Consider the following 19,108-nt stretch of genomic DNA (forward strand, 5'->3'; position numbering starts at 1 on the left):
TTTGTAGCACCACATTTCAGATGCTTCAGTTCTCTTCTAATCCAGTTTTCCCACAGTCCATCTCACTGCCATACAATACTGTGCTCCAGACATACATTCTCAGAAATTTATTCCTTGAATTAAGGCCTGTGTTTGATATTAGTCGACTTCTCTTAGCCAGGAATGCTTTATTTGCTGGGACAAGTTTGCTTTTTATGTCCTCCTTGCTCTGTCCATCAAGGATTATTTTCAGCCTAGGTAGTACAATTCCTTAACTTCATTTACTTTGTGGTCACCAATTCTTATGTCAGGTCTCTCGTTGTTTTCATTTCTGCTACTATTCATTTCTTTCATCTTTATTAGATTTACTATTAATCCATATTTTGTACTCATCAGACTGTTCAGTCCATTCAATTCTTCTACACTCTCACTGAGTATAGCAATGTCATCAGCTAATCTTAACATTGATATCCTTTCACTCAGAATTTTAATCCCACTCTTGAACCTTTCTTTAATTTCCGTCATTCTTCTGAACAGGAAGGGTGAAAGACTACGTCCCTGTCTTACACCGTTTTTAAACCGCGCACTTGGTTCTTGGTCCTTTTGTAGGTTCTTTAAGTAGGCCACATCATCATCATCAGTTATCTGCTATATTAGCAGGTCCTTTGCCTTTGCCTTAGACACCGACTGGAAGTGCACCACAGAAATTAAAACAAGGATAGCAATGGCAAAAGAGGCGTTTTATAAGAAAGGGAGAATCTTCTGCAGCGGTCTGGACAGAGAACTCGGAAAGAGACTCATAAAATGTATTGTATGGAGTGTTCTTCTATATGGCGCTGAAACATGGACTATGAGGAAAAAAGACAGAGAAAGGCTGGAGGCTTTTGAGATCTGGACGTGGCGGAAGATGGAAAGAATAAGTTGGATGGACAGGGTAAAAAATGAAGAGGTACTGAGAAGAGTGGGAGAGAAAAGACAGTTACTAGATGTAATAAAGAGAAGAAAAAGAAATTGGATTGGGCATATATTAAGAAAGAATGACGGACTGATAAAAACAGTTTTAGAAGGTTATGTAGAAGGGAAAAGGAAGCGAGGAAGGAAGTAGGTCACACATATAAATAAATATTCACACCATCCCCAAGCGGCAAAGAGATCATAGGAAGGTATGATTATATATACACTGACAGACAATGGAAGAATAAAACTATAGGTTTTTTATGTATCTCATATGGGTTTTTCACCAATCTCGATGTCTGTCAGCCTTTTTAGCTGGTGCGAGGACATATGTAATTAAATTTTCTTCGTACTGTGTTAAGTAAAAGTTGTAATATGTGGAAGTTGCAAGTTTTCATTTTACTACCGAGCTGCATCCTCGTTTCCTTCTCCTGATGCAGCGAGGCTTTTCATTTTTATATGGAGCTCTTCTGAGATGAAGTCAACATGAAGAAAGAATAGCCACCACAGCCGTACTGGCATTGTTGTACATTATTGGGGAGAAAAGATAAATTACCAAGCTGTTCACCAAAACTAAAAGAGATTAACATTTATCCAATGTTTTAGGACTGCCACAAAGTTCTCAACACACATGCATCTATGCCTGCACACGTTTCTGAACAGACAATTTTTGATGTTGCTTAACAATAATTACTGCAGATCTGGCCAGTTCACATTATCTCTCTCCCCAACCACTACATCTTCCACTTTCATCGGTCCCTCTTGCTTTTTGTACATATTGTATATTACCCATCTTTCTGTATAGTTTACCCATATTTACAGAGATGCCAGTCATAATTCTGAACAGTAGCCAGCACAAAGTATGCAAATTGATAAGGCAGATTGTTCTGACTGCCTATTTTGGGCCGAGAATACTCTTTGTGACTGCATAGAGTTCCACCGAAATATGTACAATATAACAGATTGGAAGTATCAGAAGTAAACAAGCTTTTGCTTTTCAGCAACAGATACAGTAGGATTATCCTTATATCAGTTTCTACCAAGATCTTGAATTGTTCTTCCAAAAGAGTCCAGTCACTTGGTGACCATACCGGTACCGAAGTAGAAGATGACAGAGAAGAAATTGAAATTCAGAATTCCATTCTGTCAAATTGTTTCACTGAGCATGATTGTACTGCTCTTCTTAGTGTCGCTCATTGCATGAATAACAAAATGACAATTATCAAACTAAATGATTCCGGAATAGAAAATATCTTAAAATCACTTAACAGAAGAAAGGCAGATGAACCTAAAGGGATATCTATACAGTTCTACATAGAGAATATGAAAGATCTTGCTCCTCTCCATTAGCAGTCTGTAGTGAGTTGCTGGAGAGACAGTGTTCATAGTGATGGGAAAAAGTGTCGTTCATTCTTGTCTTGAGAAATGGTCTGTGAGCAGATGTTCATCATTATAGGCTTGTATCACTAATCGGAATCTGTTGTAGAATTGTGGAACACATTTTATGCTCATGTATTATGGCCTTTCTTGTCTCTTTCTGTGATAATCATTGTGGATTCTGCAAACAACAATCGTGTGAAACTCATATTGCTTTGTTTGTACACAAGAATCCAAAAGCAGTAGGTATAGGCACCCAGGTTGATGCCATATTCCTTGAATTCTGGAAGGTGTCTGATACAGTTCCACACTGTCACCTAATGAACAAAACTTGTGCATACAGAATATTATACAAACTTAGTGTCATCCTTTATGGAGAGAAATCTTCATAAGTAAAAGCAACTTTGTAGTTTTATAAAACATTACTGTTAACAATAAGTATTTGTGTATAATACAGAGAAGATTCCACGGGAATGGAAATGTGTTTTGATTCAGCCACTCCACAAAAAGAATGACAGGACAGACCTTAATAACTACAGAGATATCTCATTATTACTGGTCACCTGCGAAATTCTCTCCAAGGCATTAATCAACAAACTAGAATCACAATCTACTATAAAGATAGTATGAGTATCAAGCAGGCTTCAGAAAAGGAAGATTCTGTAGTGAATAGATTTGGAACCTGCAAATGCTCCTAAAGGTCAGACAGACAAATAACACTGTATTCATGTATGTTTCTTCAATATCTCTGTAACACTTCGCTGGGTCAAATAAATCTTTGACCATTTGTGCTGCCCTTGGCTGTATATATTCAGTATCTCTAGTTAATCGTGCGTGTCCCACATACTTGGGCAATAGTCTAGGATGGGTCACACAAGTGATTTGTAAGCAATCTACTTTGTAGACAGACCGCAGTCGCCCAGTATTTTACCTATGTACCAAAGTCTGCCACCTACTTTACCTATGACTGAGGTTGTGTGGTAACTCTTTTTCATATCCCTACAAACATAGGTATTTGCACCAGTTGGCTGATTCCAGTACTGAATTGTTGATATTGCAGTCATAGGATACTATTGTTTTTTTGTTTTGTGGAGACAGAATTTTACATTTATGAACATTTGCAACAAGTTGCTGATCTTTGCACGTGATGGCTATTCAGAGGTGAAAAAAAAATCCCTGTGGATTCTGGGTATGGAGAGGAAGGTGGTGTCATAAGATGCTCATGACAGATCATACAGTATTAACAGTGGGTGGGGAGGATTGGGGGGGGGGGGGGGAGATAACACACTACAAAGACTTTACTTTCCTCTCAGTTGAGATATACTAACCATGAACAGTAGTATAACCACAGTTTTTAAACATAGATAATTCGTATAGAATAATATTCATATAATTAAACCACTTTGAAATATAAAGTATTTTAAAATTTGTGATTTATAAAACTCAATAAAATTAAATTCTAGTGCTAAGTTAAAAACAGAATTCCGTGAGATTTTATGAAATTCCTGAAATTTTCTGAGAATTCTCCAATTTTTACAGGTAAAATGTACCCATGAGAATTCCAGGTTTTCAGAAGAATCACCACACTCTTGGATTATTCTGAAAACTTATCAAGATCTGGCTGAATATTTATGCAGATTTTTAAGGATAACATACAGTATGACTAGCAAAGGTCCATAAACACCTTGCATTAAGATGCGCATCGTCGTCTTCTCCAGTCCGAAGACTGATTTAACGTAGCTCTCCATACTACTCTACTCTATGCAAGCCTTTTCATTTGCGAATAACTACCCTTCTGAATCTGCTTTCCGTATTCATCTCTTTGCCTCCCTCTACAGTTTTTACCCCCTTTCCCACACTTCCTTCCAATAATAAATTAGTGATCTCTTGATGTTTCTGAATGTGTCTTACAACCGATTCCTTATTTTACTCAAGTTGTGCCTCAAATTTCATGCCTCCCAATTCTGGTCAGTGCATCCTCATTAGTGACATGATCTACCCATCTAATTTACACCAATCTTCTGTAGAACCACTTTTCGAAAGCTTCTGTCTCTTCTTGTCTAAACTGTTTTATCTTCCATGTTTCACTTACATACATAGCTACACTCTAGACAAATACTGTCAGAAAAGACTTCCCATCACTTAAATCTCTATTCGATGATAACAAATTTCTCTTCAAAAACAATTTTCTTGCTATTACCTGTGTACATTTTATATCCTCGCTACTTCAGCCATCATCAGTTTCTTGCTGCCCAAATAGTAAAACTCATCTACCACTTTTAGTTTCTCATTTCCTAATCGAATTTCCTCAGCATCACCTGATTTAATAGGGCTACATTCCATTATCCTTGTTTGGCTTTTGTTGAAGTTCATCTTATATCCTCCTTTCAAGACACAGTCCACTCCATTCAACTGCTCATCCAAGTCCTCTGATGTGTCTGCCAGAATTAAAGTGTCATTGACAAACCTAAAAGTTTTTATTTCTTACCATAAACTATAATTCCCACTCCAAATTTTTCTTTTGTTTCCTTTACTGTTTACTAAATGTACAAATTGAATAACATTTAAAATAGGCTACAACCCCGTCCATAGAAATACTAAAACTCACAAATGTCACAGCTCATTATGTGAAAGTGTTGCAAGCATAAAGATTTTGCTGTATTATTTTCAGTCCAAAAATCCCTGCCTGCTTGACAGGAGAAACTAAAACAAAACTCCGCTGGAGCAGGCCATGAAGGCCCAATGGTACCAACCGGCCGCTGTGTCATCCTTGGGCCACAGGTGTCACTGGATGCAAATATGGAGGGACATATGGTCAGAACATTGCTCGCCTGACCGTATGTCAGTTTATGTGACAGGAGCCGCTCCTTCTCAGTCGAGTAGCTCCTCAGTTTCTCTCATGGCTGAGTGCATCCCGCTTGCCAACAGTGCCCGGCGGACCGAGTGGTCACCTATCCAAGTGCTAGCCCAGCTCGATAGCGCTTAACTTCGGTGATCTGGCAGGAACCGGTAGTACCAATGTGGCAAGGCCATTGGCTGACGGGGGAAACTGGGGGTGTTAAAATGTCAGGAATTTTATTGTTATGATACGGCCACAAGGAACATGATCGCACTGAGATAAACAGTTGAAATCTTCTGTTTAAGATTACTCTACTCTTTCATCACAACAAAACTTCAGCACAAAATATGGCAATTTTAATATGGGTGCTTACTTTCAAATTTAGTAGGAATTAGTGGGCAATACAGGGGGTGACTACTTTCAGGAAAGAATGGAAAATGTAATGTAAATTATTTTGCAAATATGGTAGTGGATAACATTAGCTCATGCCTTGCAGAAAACTAAATGACACTTCACTGCCACAAAACTTAGTGCATACTCTTCGTGATACAGAATATTTGTAGAATTGACATAATGCACACCACCTCTCCTATAGCTATAGCTGGACGAGCATCTGCGTGATACTTTTGTGTTTACTAAACCAGCCTGTGATGAAATGTGTTGCTCTTCTTCATCTCTTCTCTATTTCTGTTCATTCTATGTTGGATGCATTGTTTGATCCTCTTTATTTATGTATATTTCCCAAGATATTTGAGTTTTTCCACTCTCTTAACATTTCTGTATTTTGCGTGCATGGCTTGTGTGGTATTGTTCTTTCTTCCCCTGTATCGTGTTTCTCATATATCTTTAGACCTGTTGTGGCAGAGACTTAGTGTAAGTATTCCAGAGCTTCTTGTGCTTCTTGCTATGGTTGCCAAATATTGTCAAGTCATCTGCAAATGCCAGGCGTTTATGATTGTCTTGTTCGCACGTCTTCCTAAGTGAATCCCTTTTACTTTTTCTTCCCATTGTTTGATAATTTTGTTCAGTTTTGTTAAAGACTATGGTATGAACAATTGATACATCCCCTGCATATTGCTCCTGTAGGGATCCTGAGGATAAGATTAGATTAATTACAGCACATACAGAGACTTCAATCAGTCACTGACTGCGTGATTCACATGTGAATGGACTGGGAGGGAGCCTAATAACTGGTACAGTGGGAAGTACCCTCAGCCATAAACTTTACAATTGTTTGAAGAGTATAGATATAGGTGATCAATGTGTATAGGGTCCCTACCGCCTTCCCGTTTTCACTGATGAAAATAGTACATCACAGTTTTTTTTTTTTTTTTTTTTTTTCTGTCTTAAGTATACTGCAACTTCAGAGTTTTGCTTATTCGCATGGAACCATCAGTTGTGGTTCTGGGAAGATAGCACACGTTACTAGGTGGTTGTAATTTAAATGCAGCTACTCATGGAGGTCCAGTGTGGGTTGTAATTATCGCACGGCAGTGAAACTTGGTAGATATTCTAATGTGTTAATGTAGAATCGATTTATGCTGGAAAAAATTAGTTCCAATTTAGGCCACCAGGTGCAGAACTGGCACTGCACACTATTTGTGTAGCAGTACGACATCCTTCCAGTATGACCTGACGAGCCACAACAATACGGCTATCAAGAAGAGAAACCTTGCACTGTTAGTGAAATTGTTTTATGTGAGCAGCAGCACTTACGGTGCTGCATTGAGGGAGTATCACTGAAGTGTCTGAGAAGAGGTCCGATGTCATTAAGTGGTTTAAAGATGCTGCTAATAAAATTTGAAAATATAGGTGAGCTTGATGTGGTACCTGGAAGAGGAAGGCATCCTATCCTGGTGGAAGTTATCGACGAGATTGCTGTTGCTGTAACAGACCATGCTGCACGTGCCCTGGGTAATGTTAGTGATTGTGCAGTGTCATGAGAATTGTCCATCCCACAGTCAACAACGTGGAATTTTATAGTGGTACCTGTACAAGATCCAGATGATGCTGCAACTGAAACCTCATGTCCACAGCAACGTTCTGAGTTTGCTCTCCTGTTTCTGGCATGGATCAAAGTTGATGACATGACCAGGCACTATTCTGCAATGTGATTAGGCACATTTTACACCACAGTGTACAGTGAATACCTAGAATGTCTGAATTCGAGGTACTGTGAAACTACACATTGTGCACAAAGAGTTACTGCACTTGCCATATGTGACTATGGTGTGAAAATTCACAAACATCTTTATTCTTGGTCCTTTCTTCTTTGAAGAGAATACACAGGGAGGGCTTGTCAGGTGTTTCATGATGTCTCCATATTATTAAGACCTCCTTTTGCAGCATGTGATTCCTGCTCTGGAAGAGTGCAGCTGTGTGGAAACCACTGTTTTCATGCTTTACGGCACAACACCTCACATCACTTGTCCAGTAAAAGATCTGCTTAATGCAGCCCTCCTCAAACGTCTTATCTCCAATGGTTTCCCAGATGCATGAAACAGATAAACTCCAGAACTGCACTACTTGTATATCAGCTAAGGATTGAGTGTAGGCTGTGAAACACATTGTAATGTATTTGACAAATAAAAAATTATGGTTTTGTGCTCTCCGGTATTAATTTTGGGAACAACAGATTTCAGAATGAAAATATGCCCAGTTGGTGCAAATAAATAAAAGCTTGGAGTAGCTGAGCCTCTAAGGAACATCCTTGTCTAAAATGTTGAGCTGCTTACATTTTGACAGGAAATGCTTATTATATTTTCACTATTTGTTTTGGGGGATTATACAAGAGGGCTTCAAAAAGTAAGTTACACATATTGCCCCACGCTAAGAGCACTGGGAAACAATAGTGGACATTGTCAGAAGAGAATTCCCGTTCTGTGTTTCTTGCAGAGACAGTTCTGCTGTGGTGTGGATAACTGGTGCATCACAGTGAGCAAGTGAAATAGTGCGAAAACTGGAAACGTACTGCAAAGTTGAAGCAAGCAGGATGTATAATTATTTCGGGTTAAACTTGTAAATTACACACAGTTTCACTGTAAAATTGTGGCAGTATATGGACCAAATACAGTGCCATGTCCAACCATAGCCAAATGGCACCAACAATTGCACCGAGGCCACACTCGTGTGGGTGACACTGATCAGGAAGAAAGTAAGTTGTAAGTTGGCATCAACTACAGAGGCTGAAGCACAGGCAGTTGAAGATCATTTGAGGCAAAAAGATTTTCCAACATGATTGACGTTCACACAGTGGTTCACAAGTGACTCAGTGACCAAGGAGCGGATTTCTATCTCGTCAAAGGATAGAGTGATTGATAGAACATTCCAGTTGCTGTTTACAAGAGACTTGGCAACTGTTGAAAAATAGTGTCATGTACCTGTGCAACATTCAATAAAATTTCCTTGCCTTTTAGAGTCTCCTTCTCTTAGTACAGACCCAAGTTACAATAAAAAAGACACTTCGAATCCTACAGTTAACAACCCACTGCTCTGTTGTGATCAAACTGTATGTGGTGCCTTCTCTGATGACCTCATAGTTATAGGCGCACAGGCCTGTCTGTGACTCAACATCTCCGCTATATGGTGAGGAGCAATCTGCGCTTTTGATAATATTGTCATTAGTCCATCCTGGATTTTCCAGTGTTGAATATGATGATGATGATGATGATGATAATAATAATAATTGTCTGTAATGAAATTACAATGAAATGAATACCCCTAGCTGCTTACAGGTGTTGATATAAGTCAATGGGGACAGTTTAAAATGTGTGCCCCAACCGGGACTCGAACCCAGGATGTCCTGCTTACATGGAAGATGCTCTATCCATCTGAGCCACCAAGGACACAGAGGAATAGTGCGACTGAAGGGACTTATCTCTGGCATGCCTCCCATGAGACCCACATTCGCAACGTACTGTCCCGCACTATATTCATAGTGCCCCTGCCCATTATACTCATTACTCACGGCTTTACTTCATATTCCCATAAGAGTTCTGGCACTGATTTTGCATCCGCACAGAAGAAGATGGTCAAATGGCCAGTGGGCCTCTCCAAGCCAGTAAGGATAAGAATTTAAAATTTGGAGAGGGTGTTGATCTTATCCTGTAGGCATCATTTAAGAACGGATTTTTTGAAATTCCACCCTAAAGGAGTGCTTATGGGATCAAAGATTTTTTAAAATAAAGTGCAACTATTAATGCAGTTTTGAAGCAAGAACCACAGAAATTGGTATTTGGTTTCCTGGTCAGCAATAAAGAAATACATGTTTTAGCATTTTTGGAAATTTATTCCCTATGGGTATGAAATAGCAGGTGAGAGTAATTTTTTTTTTTTAAACAAATCATCATTAAGGAACTGCTAAGGCATTTTTAAAGCTGCATTGTAGATTTGTGTTTAAGACTTGTTCGTTAGAAATTTTAAAAATATGTGGTCAGTATTTTTGGAAAATTCAACCCTTGAGGGGTTGAAACAGGGAATGAAAGTTCTTATGAAAATCTTAAACATGACTGTGAAACAGCAACTGTGTAATTCAGAATAGATGAATAGATTGAAAAATCAGCCAACCAGTTGCAAAAATATGTGCTACTTGTTGCCTGATTTTTCAATCTGTTCATCTATTTTATGAAAATATTTCATAAGCTAAATCACTGAAAAATTTATGTTTGGCTTCTTGATTAGATGTAAAGAATTACATGTTTGTGTTTTTGGAAATCCTTCCACCTTGGGGGGGGGGGGGAGGGGGGTGAAATATAGGCTGACTGATTAAATGACTCGTCATTGCCCAGCCCAAATCACTAGGAACAGAAGTTTGAAATATGGAGAGGGTATTGGCCATACACTGCAGGCATCATTTAGTAAGGGATTGTTCGAAATTGCACTCCTAAGGGAATGAAGTAGGGGATAAAAGGTTTTCTGGAATTATGTCCCTATTAAGGCAATTTTGAAGCTGGAACTTGAAAAATTGGTATTTGGTTTCTTAGTCAGATATAAAAAAAATACTTGTATCAACATTTCTAGACATTTTACACTAAGGGGGTAAAATAGTGGATAAAAGTTTTTTTGAAAATAAATTGTTATTAAAGTACCACTAAATGTTTCTATGAAAATTGGTATTTGACTTCTAAAGAATTGTGTTGGAGATGAAAGTTTTTGTGCAAGTATCACCACAAGAACTAAAAAGGCAAGCTTAACAAAGATCTCAGATTCCAACTACCAGAATTGCTTTTTGGTAAGATGTACACAAGGAAAATACCATGTTCCTATGGTCTTAATTAGTATTAAAAGTTTAGACAATGTTGCAATGTGTGAACACAAAAATTTGATTAAAGAAAAACAACAAAAGACAAATCTCTGCAGACCGTACAGTCTACGCAAGTGAAGCAGTGGGTGCTAAGCTACGAAATATGTGTAAAATATGCCACTGTTGACTGCATTATTACTATTGAAAATATGTTCTTTGCACTTGTTAGTTTTTCATATCTCATCCTGATTTAGCACGGTTTATAAAAAGTACACTAATGGTCAGAAAAAAACAGAACCTGCAGCACTTCACTGTCCACCACCCCCACCATACTATCCCTTCCCCTCCCCACCCCAGCCTCCTCCTTAACCCCTCCCCCCCCCCCCAGTCGCCACTCCCATCATGCACTGGCGCTGTTGCTTGCAGTGTGGTTTCAGTTGTCTGAGACTGCACATGTGTGTGCAAGGTTGCATTTGCGTGAGTGTGTGTGTGTGTGTGTGTGTGTGTGTGTGTGTGTGTGTGTGTGTGTGTGTTGCTGACAAAGGCCTTAATTCCCGCAAGCTATAATTGTGAGAATCTTTTTGTTGTGCCTGTCGCGACTCAGCATCTCCGCTATATGGTGTGTAGCGACATTCCTTCTCTAATATTGGAACATCTTGAACGGCTAGAGATATTATGTTCATATTCACAGGACATGCACATAACTTTGTTCTGCAGAAATGATTAGCATTTGGGTCATCTTGGTTCGGCATGTGCTTAATGCCTAGTAGGCCCAGGGTCCGCCGTGGGTGCTGATAACTTATTCCATTCATGATGGCATCGACGTGTATAAGCCGCGAATGGCGTCTTGTAGTATAGCCATCCGTGCTGCATTCATCTGGTTCCAGAGTTCATTTGTGGTGGTCAGCACTGCAGGCACATTTTACCAGTAGGTGGTGTTGTACCTTGAAATCAGTGTTGACCTTGAACTTGCAGGCGGACATGGTTCAAATGCTAATCATTTCTGCAGAACATACTAATGTACATCTCCTGTGAATATTAACATCCTGTCTCTAGTCATTCAAGGCGTTCTTTTTTTTCTGAACACTAGTGTGTATTTGACGCGAGTAAACTGTGAAAGCAGCCTGTGACCACTCAAAGATATTATTTTCATTTATATTACTGTTTACCTATTAAATGAAACTAGCCACATAACATGGAGCTCTGTAATAAAATAAATTTTGTCTTTCAGTGTCCCATGCTATTCAAAAGATGCCTTATTGACATTAATCCGCCTTATGATTGAAGTATATTCCTTCGAAATGCATAGTGTAAAGTATAATAAACAAGTGATTACAGTAATTTGAAGTCTCAATTAATATTCGCGTTAGTCATGGTCAAAACTTGCATTTAAAGTAAGTTTTTTTTTAACTCGGTTGCTGCTTCATGGCGAGATTCATCTTCTGTGGCAGAATGTCTGCATACAGGATTATTTGGTTGGTTGGTTGATTTGGGGAAAGGGATCAGACAGCTTGGTCATCGGTCCCATCGGAGTAGGGAAAGATGGGGAAGGAAGTTGGTCCTGCGCTTTCAAAGGCACCATCCTGGCATTTGCCTGAAGTGATTTAGGGAAATCACGGAAAATCTAAATTAGTATGGCTGGATGCGGGTTTGAACCGTCGTCCTCCCGAATGTGAGTCCAATGTGTTAACCACATCTCACTCGATCTGGATGGAGGAGGAGGAGGAGGACTGTATGTTTGATGCCAGTGTAAGAGGTCGTTCCAACTTTTTCTTGCAGGCCGTGAACAGTGGCGGCCTCCCTCCCGGCTATCCGCCGCCTCCACCGCCGGGCTATACTGGGCCGCCTATGGCGCCACGAGGTCCGTTCCCGCCTCCGCTGGCAGCTGCGGCCGCGGTGCCGGCGACCGGCCACGGCGATGTGAGGCTGCCACCCCCGCCTTCTGTACCTCCGGCCATGCCGCCCGTATACGGGGGACAGCCCCCACTGTGGGCAGTGCCACCGGTTACGCCCTCCACGATGGCGTCAACTGTGGTACCACCGGTCAGCGTGCCGCCTGTCCTTCCCTCCTTGCCGGTGCCTGCAGTTCCCGGAAGTAAGTCAGTTGATAATTACTTATTAAAATTTTTTGTGTTTGAGGAGGTCACAGGCAGTCTGAAAATTCATGGTAACTATAAGGCAGTTAGCAGTGTTCATTGTAAAGCTGCATGACAGGTTGCAATGTATCATAAAGAAAACTCTGTTATTACATTATATTATTGTAGAAGGTAAAAACTTTTTCTTCTCCTTTCTTCAGATGTTAGGTGTTTGCGTGCTAACCCTTTGCTTCTGTTCATGTTATCTGAGGCTCTATTGTGAGGACTGCCATTAGGTAAGGTGTCGCCGACAGTGTTACGGGCACTGCGTGGCCTAAGCCACCTCTATCCTTCAGTTTCACTGTTCTGAAGAAGTTTTTCTCTATTGTTGCTGTCGTCGACTTCTTCACCAGAGCACCATTAACCGTCACTTTTTGGGTTTCTTTAGGGCCTTCTCAGTCACTGTAGCTGCCTCGGTGCAGGTGGAGTTCACTTTGTACATCACCCATAAAGGCAGTCCCTTACTTTGTACTACTGTCTGCCTCCCACAACTTGGATGAAGAAGTTTGACTAACAGGAGACAAAAACTACTTATTCTGCAACTAGCTGCTCCCAGTTACCCGTTTCTGTGGCTGAGCCTGCTTAAATGGGAAAGGAAGAAAAGAGAAAGCACAGGTTTCTAATATTTGTGGGAATTTGGTATTTGTCTCAATCTCCTCCTCTCCCATGTCTCTGTCCATCTCCTCTTTCCCCCTCTTTTCGTGCATCTCCTCTTCCCCCCTCTTTTTGTGTGTCTCCTCCCCCCTCACCCTGTCGACTACCTCCCCCCGCCCCCCAACCTCCACTCTCCCTCTCCTCCAGGCCTCAGGCCTGCCCCCTCCCCCCCCTTCTCTCTCTCTCTCTCTCTCTCTCTCTCTCTCTCTCTCTCTCTCTCTCTCTCTCTCTCTGCCCATCACCTCATCCCCCTTTCTCTGTCAATTTCCTCCCCCCGTCCTCTCTATCTCCTCCTGTCTCCTCTTCCACCCTCCATCTGACCTCGAGCCTTATTTAATGTTATTGAAAATTGTTCCTGTAGCAGTATTTTAATCATAAGCTGGTAAGCCATAAGTACAACTTTCCTTTTTGCTACCGAAATATATATCTCCAAACTTTTATTTCAGTAACATGTAAAAATTGGGGTTTTTGGTAACTATTTCCCCCTTATACAAGACCTGTGTAAAAAGTATCCAACCTTTAGCCAGAAAAAATATTTCGAATACCTGACGGGGTTGGGACCCTAATCCCCTTCAAAGTAGGCCCCTTGTGCTTGCACACACTTAGCCCACTGATTCTTCCACTGCTGGGAACACCTCTGGAAGTCTTCTTTTGGAATGGTGTCCATCTCCATCATCGTGTTCCACATTATCTCTTCTCTACTCTCAAAACGGGATCCTTTCAGTGGCGTCTTTGATTTTGGAAACAAACAGAAGTCACAAGGAGCCATGTATGGAGAGGAGGGAGGTTTGCAGATGGCTGTAATTCCATGTTTGGGCAAGAAATTTTGGATCGAGTGGGATGAATGTGCGGGGGCATTGTCGTGATGCAGTTGCCAGTTTTTCACTGTCCACATGTCTGGTCTTTTGCAGTGAACTGCGTCACGGAGTTGCTGGAGAACCTCTTGATAGTACTCCTTTGTCACTGTTTGTCCTTCTGGTACCTATTCATGATGCACAGTTCCACGGATCTCAAAGAAGACAGTCAGCAAAACCTTGATTTTGCTTCGCACCTGCCGAACTTTCTTCGGTCTTGGAGACTCGGGATCCTTCCATTGCAACGACTGTCTTTTTGTTTCTGGGTCGTACCAGTACACCCAAGACTCATCTCCAGTTATCACGGTGTTCAGAAACCCAGGATTAGTGTAGGTGGTGTCCAGAAGGTCTTGTGCAACGTCAAAACGGAGGTCTTTTTGTTCCGGCGACAAGAAGTTGGACACGAATTTTGCAGCCACTCGTTGCATGTTCAAATCATCATGCAAAATTACATGTGCAGAATCTTTATTCACTCCAACCTCTCGGGCAATCTCCCACATGGTCAAACAATGATCTGCCATCACCAAATTTTGCACCCGCTCAACAACAGCTACACTCCGAGCAGTTTGGGGCCTGCCAGAATGCTGGTCAAAATGGCTCTGAGCACTATGGGACTAAACATCTATGGTCATCAGTCAATGCTGGTCATTCTCCGCTGATGTACGGCCATTTTTGAATCGGTTGAACCTCTCCTTAATTTGTGTTACACCCATCGCATCTTCTCCAAACACCTGCTGAATTTTACGAGTTGTTTCACTTTGAGAATCACAAAGCTTTTGACAAAATTTAATGCAGTATCTTTGCTCAACACGTTCGGTCATCTTGAGAGAATTGTAATCCGACTAACACGTTGTGTAGCACTTCACTCAGCAACCGACAGGCAGCGACTGATGCACTGGAAGACAGGGACAAAATTCGGGCATGCGCATAAAGGTGACGCCGCGCTATTGTCTCTATTTTGCACGTGAAAATCAAAGGTCGGATACTTTTTAGACTGACCTCATATATTAAAAAAATAGGTACACAAAAACGCACATGTATTCGAATGTAATGTTGTGTAAAAATTGAAACCAGTTGATGAAAAACTTTTGGAGATTTAAGATTCTGAACAAACATACATTTAAATTTGTTGCATTCAAATACGTTTGGGCACTTACATATCTATGGGAGTGCCAGATAGTATGTAGATATATGCATTATATACACCACATTATTATTTATTTCAACCCCCCCCCCCCTCACACACACACACACACACACACACACACACACACACACACACACACACACACCAAGAGGCATATAAAAAACATGCTTGTATTCAAGCGCAGCATTATATCAAAATTTCAGTGCAGTTGGTGAAGGAGATATACCATTTTGAACAAATGAATATTTACATTTTTATATAGTTTTATCTGAGCAGTTGTGTTTATTGACTGTTGTTAATGTGCTATTGATTTCAAAGGTGTAGCATTTCATTATTAATATTGTGTACGTCCAAAGCACGTTTAGTTTTAATTTTTGTAATCCGGCATGCTTACAACTAGAGGTCTGCGCGGATAAGAAAAGTTCAATCCGCATCCGCAAGGTCCTAATCCGCAACCGCATACGCAGCAATTAATCCGCAGCCGCAAGTTCCTTATCCGCATCCGCATATATTTAAGTTTTGAATGAGTAATTAATAGTAATAGACAGTAGTACTTAGAATTATGGTATGTAATGACATAGTTATTGTTAGGGTGCCATTTCTGCAACAACCTAACTACTTTTGACTTCTTAAATCACAGGAAATGCTCTATACCTACTCTAAAGCAGACCATTCCAAACAGGAAAGCATTGGCGCTCCGGAGCACACACAGTAGCGGCTCGGATCTCGTGAGATTGAAAACGCTATTTAAAAAAATAAAATTCAATGTAATAGTATTAAATGATGAAAATACTTGTATAGAAACAATTATATTTCGCTGCTCTTGCGCCAAGGCAGCCGAAAATGACGATGGTTTTAAACTGTTACTAGCACATTGCATCATTTACCGACAGTTTTTTTGTACTCACTGCTTGGATGTGTCAAATTTTGAAGCCATTCATGTCAGCTGATGATTATATTATAGCTTACGCGTTCAGTCCTTGTCATTTCCAGGTGAAAATATTTACAGTATGAGGCCTACACTGCAAAACGCTGGCGCACCTGTGAAAAAGTTAAACTGCCAGCAATAATTGATGTTGTCTGGAAGAAATAACTCGTCTTCCGAAGAGTGACAACAAAATCAGTGGTTATAGAAATTAGGAGTGGTTGGATGAGGTAGCAGTTCCTTAGCACTCACTGTGCTGTCTCGAGAAACCCAGATCCACACGCAACTTCGAATGGTAAAATGTCTTTGCTGACAAGATTGATAAGTTTTTCTGTCGCGGCTGTCTTCAAATTTGGCTGAACTTCAGGAACATCCACGAGTCTCTTGGTATTTAAATAAGTAATTATGCTACTTTGTCGAGCCTCACACGAATGTTTTAGCAAATTTGAAGTTCCACTTTTGTGTCCAGTGTAGGAATATACTTTTTTACATGCAAAACAAGCCACTATATCTTTTATCTTTTTGTTGCCATCAAATACGTATGCGAATTTTTTCCAAATTGGCGATTTCAATTTGTTTTCCTTCACTAATGTAAAATCATCTTTTTTCACTTTACACGAAATTGTATCTATCGATCTGGTGTTCATTTGAAGAAAGAACTCTCACTGATATTTGCTACTATGCACGTTGTCACTCGGTCACTACAAAGCGCTAACTGAAGTCTGCGGAAAATTGCAACGGGCACCTGTCTGGTAGACAGCGGGCAGGTTTGCCACCCAGAGAGCACTTCACAGGACACACAAAAGACACAGTCGCGGAAACGAATTAGGCGCAGGTCTCTTGGTTACAGCTGCGTTGGTCGTAGCCAGGGGCTGAGGACAACAGACATCCGCTCTACCCAGGCCCTGCAAGATTCCAAGAATGTCAACAGACTTGAAGTTTTGAACTAACATTGCAACATACGTACTGGGCAGATGCCTTGCTCATTATCCGCAGATGACCCACGGATATCCGCGCCGGTCGCGATTTTATCCGCCAAGTAACAAATACCACGGATATCCGCATCCGCGCAGACCTCTACTTACAACACATTTGACAACTACTATTTCTGTCCTTTCTTGCTGTTTCCAATCTTCTTTTGCCCATAACTTTTGAGCTAAATGCTGCACAGTCTGCACATTCTCTCTTTCCAGTTCGACTGTGCTCTTGGTGAATTCTGACTTATAAGCAGGAAGAGATAGATTGCTACTTACCATAACGAAAACATATTAAGTTGCAGACAGCACAGTTACGACACTTACACAAAGCTTTCAGCCGCAGTCTTCATCAGCAAAAGAGAAACACACACCATTCATACAAACAAGCAAGCACACCTTACACACACATGACCACCAACTCCGGCCAGAATCCATTGTGGCTAAGCTGCAGGATGTGCCGGTCACCTGTGTGTGTGTGTGTGTGTGTGTGTGTGTGTGTGTGTGTGGGTGTGTTTTCCACTTCTGCTGGTGAAGGCTGTGGGCAAAAGCCTTGTGTAAGTGTCTTTTTAATTGTGCCTGTCTGCAACTTAATGTGTTCCCATTGTTTTGTTTTGCCGAATATTAAGTCATTCACAAACAATTCATGAGGAAAATGAAATGTGTGCTGGAACATACTTTTGATCCATCCGAATACCTCAAGAGTACATGAATAAAATTACTTGTTCTGAGACAGACTTCAAAGTCAGAAATCAATGTTTATGAATACAACATTTTTTCCTTACATTGAAATAATTGGATCACACCATAAAGAGATGAATATGTATAAATTTTTATTAACTTATGTGACATAGGCTGTGTATTACTGACAATGAAGTATTGAATCCATTTGTTGCCAGCGTACTACTTCATGTGGAGAGGTGCTTCAATTTCGGAATCTTTTAGCATAATAGTTTTTAGAAAGTGCAGTATGTATTTTCAATCCTCTTCACATCCCTAGACAATATTTACATTCAAAACTCGTGATACACAAATAAAATTGTCTGTATTAAGTGGGAATAATTTTTGTGTATCATAAGAAGACAAGGAATTTGTACAACTTTTAACTGCACAACATATGATGTAATTACAGTGTGCACAAAATAGATACAGCATCATCTGAAACTGCAAGTCTGTTTCTTGCCAGTGTACTTCATTTGGTGAGACAATCCATAGTGAAGAAAATTGTCTGAATACTTTTTACAGTACTCAGTATGTATTTTTACAATAACTGGCAAAATGAATGCTGTTTACTCATACAGCACACCCAGTAAAGTATTGTAGAACACCAATACTGTGTGTTGCCAGCGTGTTTCATCACGTGGAACGGTGCTTCAAACTCTAGAACTTTAAGCATTTGAATACTTTTTTTGACACACAGCATGTATTTTCAGTATTTCATTGTCAAGAATTAGGATGTCTGAATATAATTGTCTGCAATACGTGACAATAATTGCAGTGCGTTGTGAGTGGGCGAAGATATACCGGTATTGTTTTACTGGCACAGTGTATTCTATGCAATTACATTATGTATAGTCAGACAATGGAAAATTCAGGATGGAAATGACAATATTATGCACTCGCTTAACAGTCATTTTGTTGTGCCTGTCTGCACTATACATCACGTATAGTATAGATACGGTATCTTTTGAAACACCAGGTCTGTTTGTTTCCCAGCAAACTACTTCATCTGAACAGGTAGAGTCTGGAACTGTTTGAATACTTTTTATCCCCATTGTGTAAGGGGCATTCAGAAAGTTTCCATATGATGGTGTTGCTGCAGCATATATGCAACGTAGCACAATTTGATGCAGGTATATATGCACTGACATGTAGACGAGGGATTAGTGTGCCACCCATGCCTTTCTGACATGTGTGCAGTTAATGTGGAAATGTGAACTATGGTGATGTTATTACCATATGTGTCCAAACAGGACGAATGTGCTGTTGCTCTTTTCTTGGCTGCTGAAGGTCAAACACCAGTAGACA

General features: G+C 40.4%; 1 protein-coding gene across 1 annotated transcript in view; it reads left to right on the plus strand.

Moving 5' to 3' along the window:
• The window catches only part of LOC126215020 (pre-mRNA-processing factor 40 homolog B), a 180,497-nt gene that overhangs the window by 32,167 nt on the left and 129,222 nt on the right, over window positions 1–19,108 (plus strand). The window contains exon 2 of the mRNA XM_049941643.1: window positions 12,171–12,486. Within this exon, the coding sequence (XP_049797600.1) occupies window positions 12,171–12,486 (316 nt within the window). The remainder of the gene's footprint in view (window positions 1–12,170; window positions 12,487–19,108) is intronic.

This window comes from Schistocerca nitens, chromosome 12, assembly GCF_023898315.1.
Source record: "Schistocerca nitens isolate TAMUIC-IGC-003100 chromosome 12, iqSchNite1.1, whole genome shotgun sequence".
Classification (NCBI taxonomy): Eukaryota; Metazoa; Arthropoda; class Insecta; order Orthoptera; family Acrididae; genus Schistocerca; species Schistocerca nitens.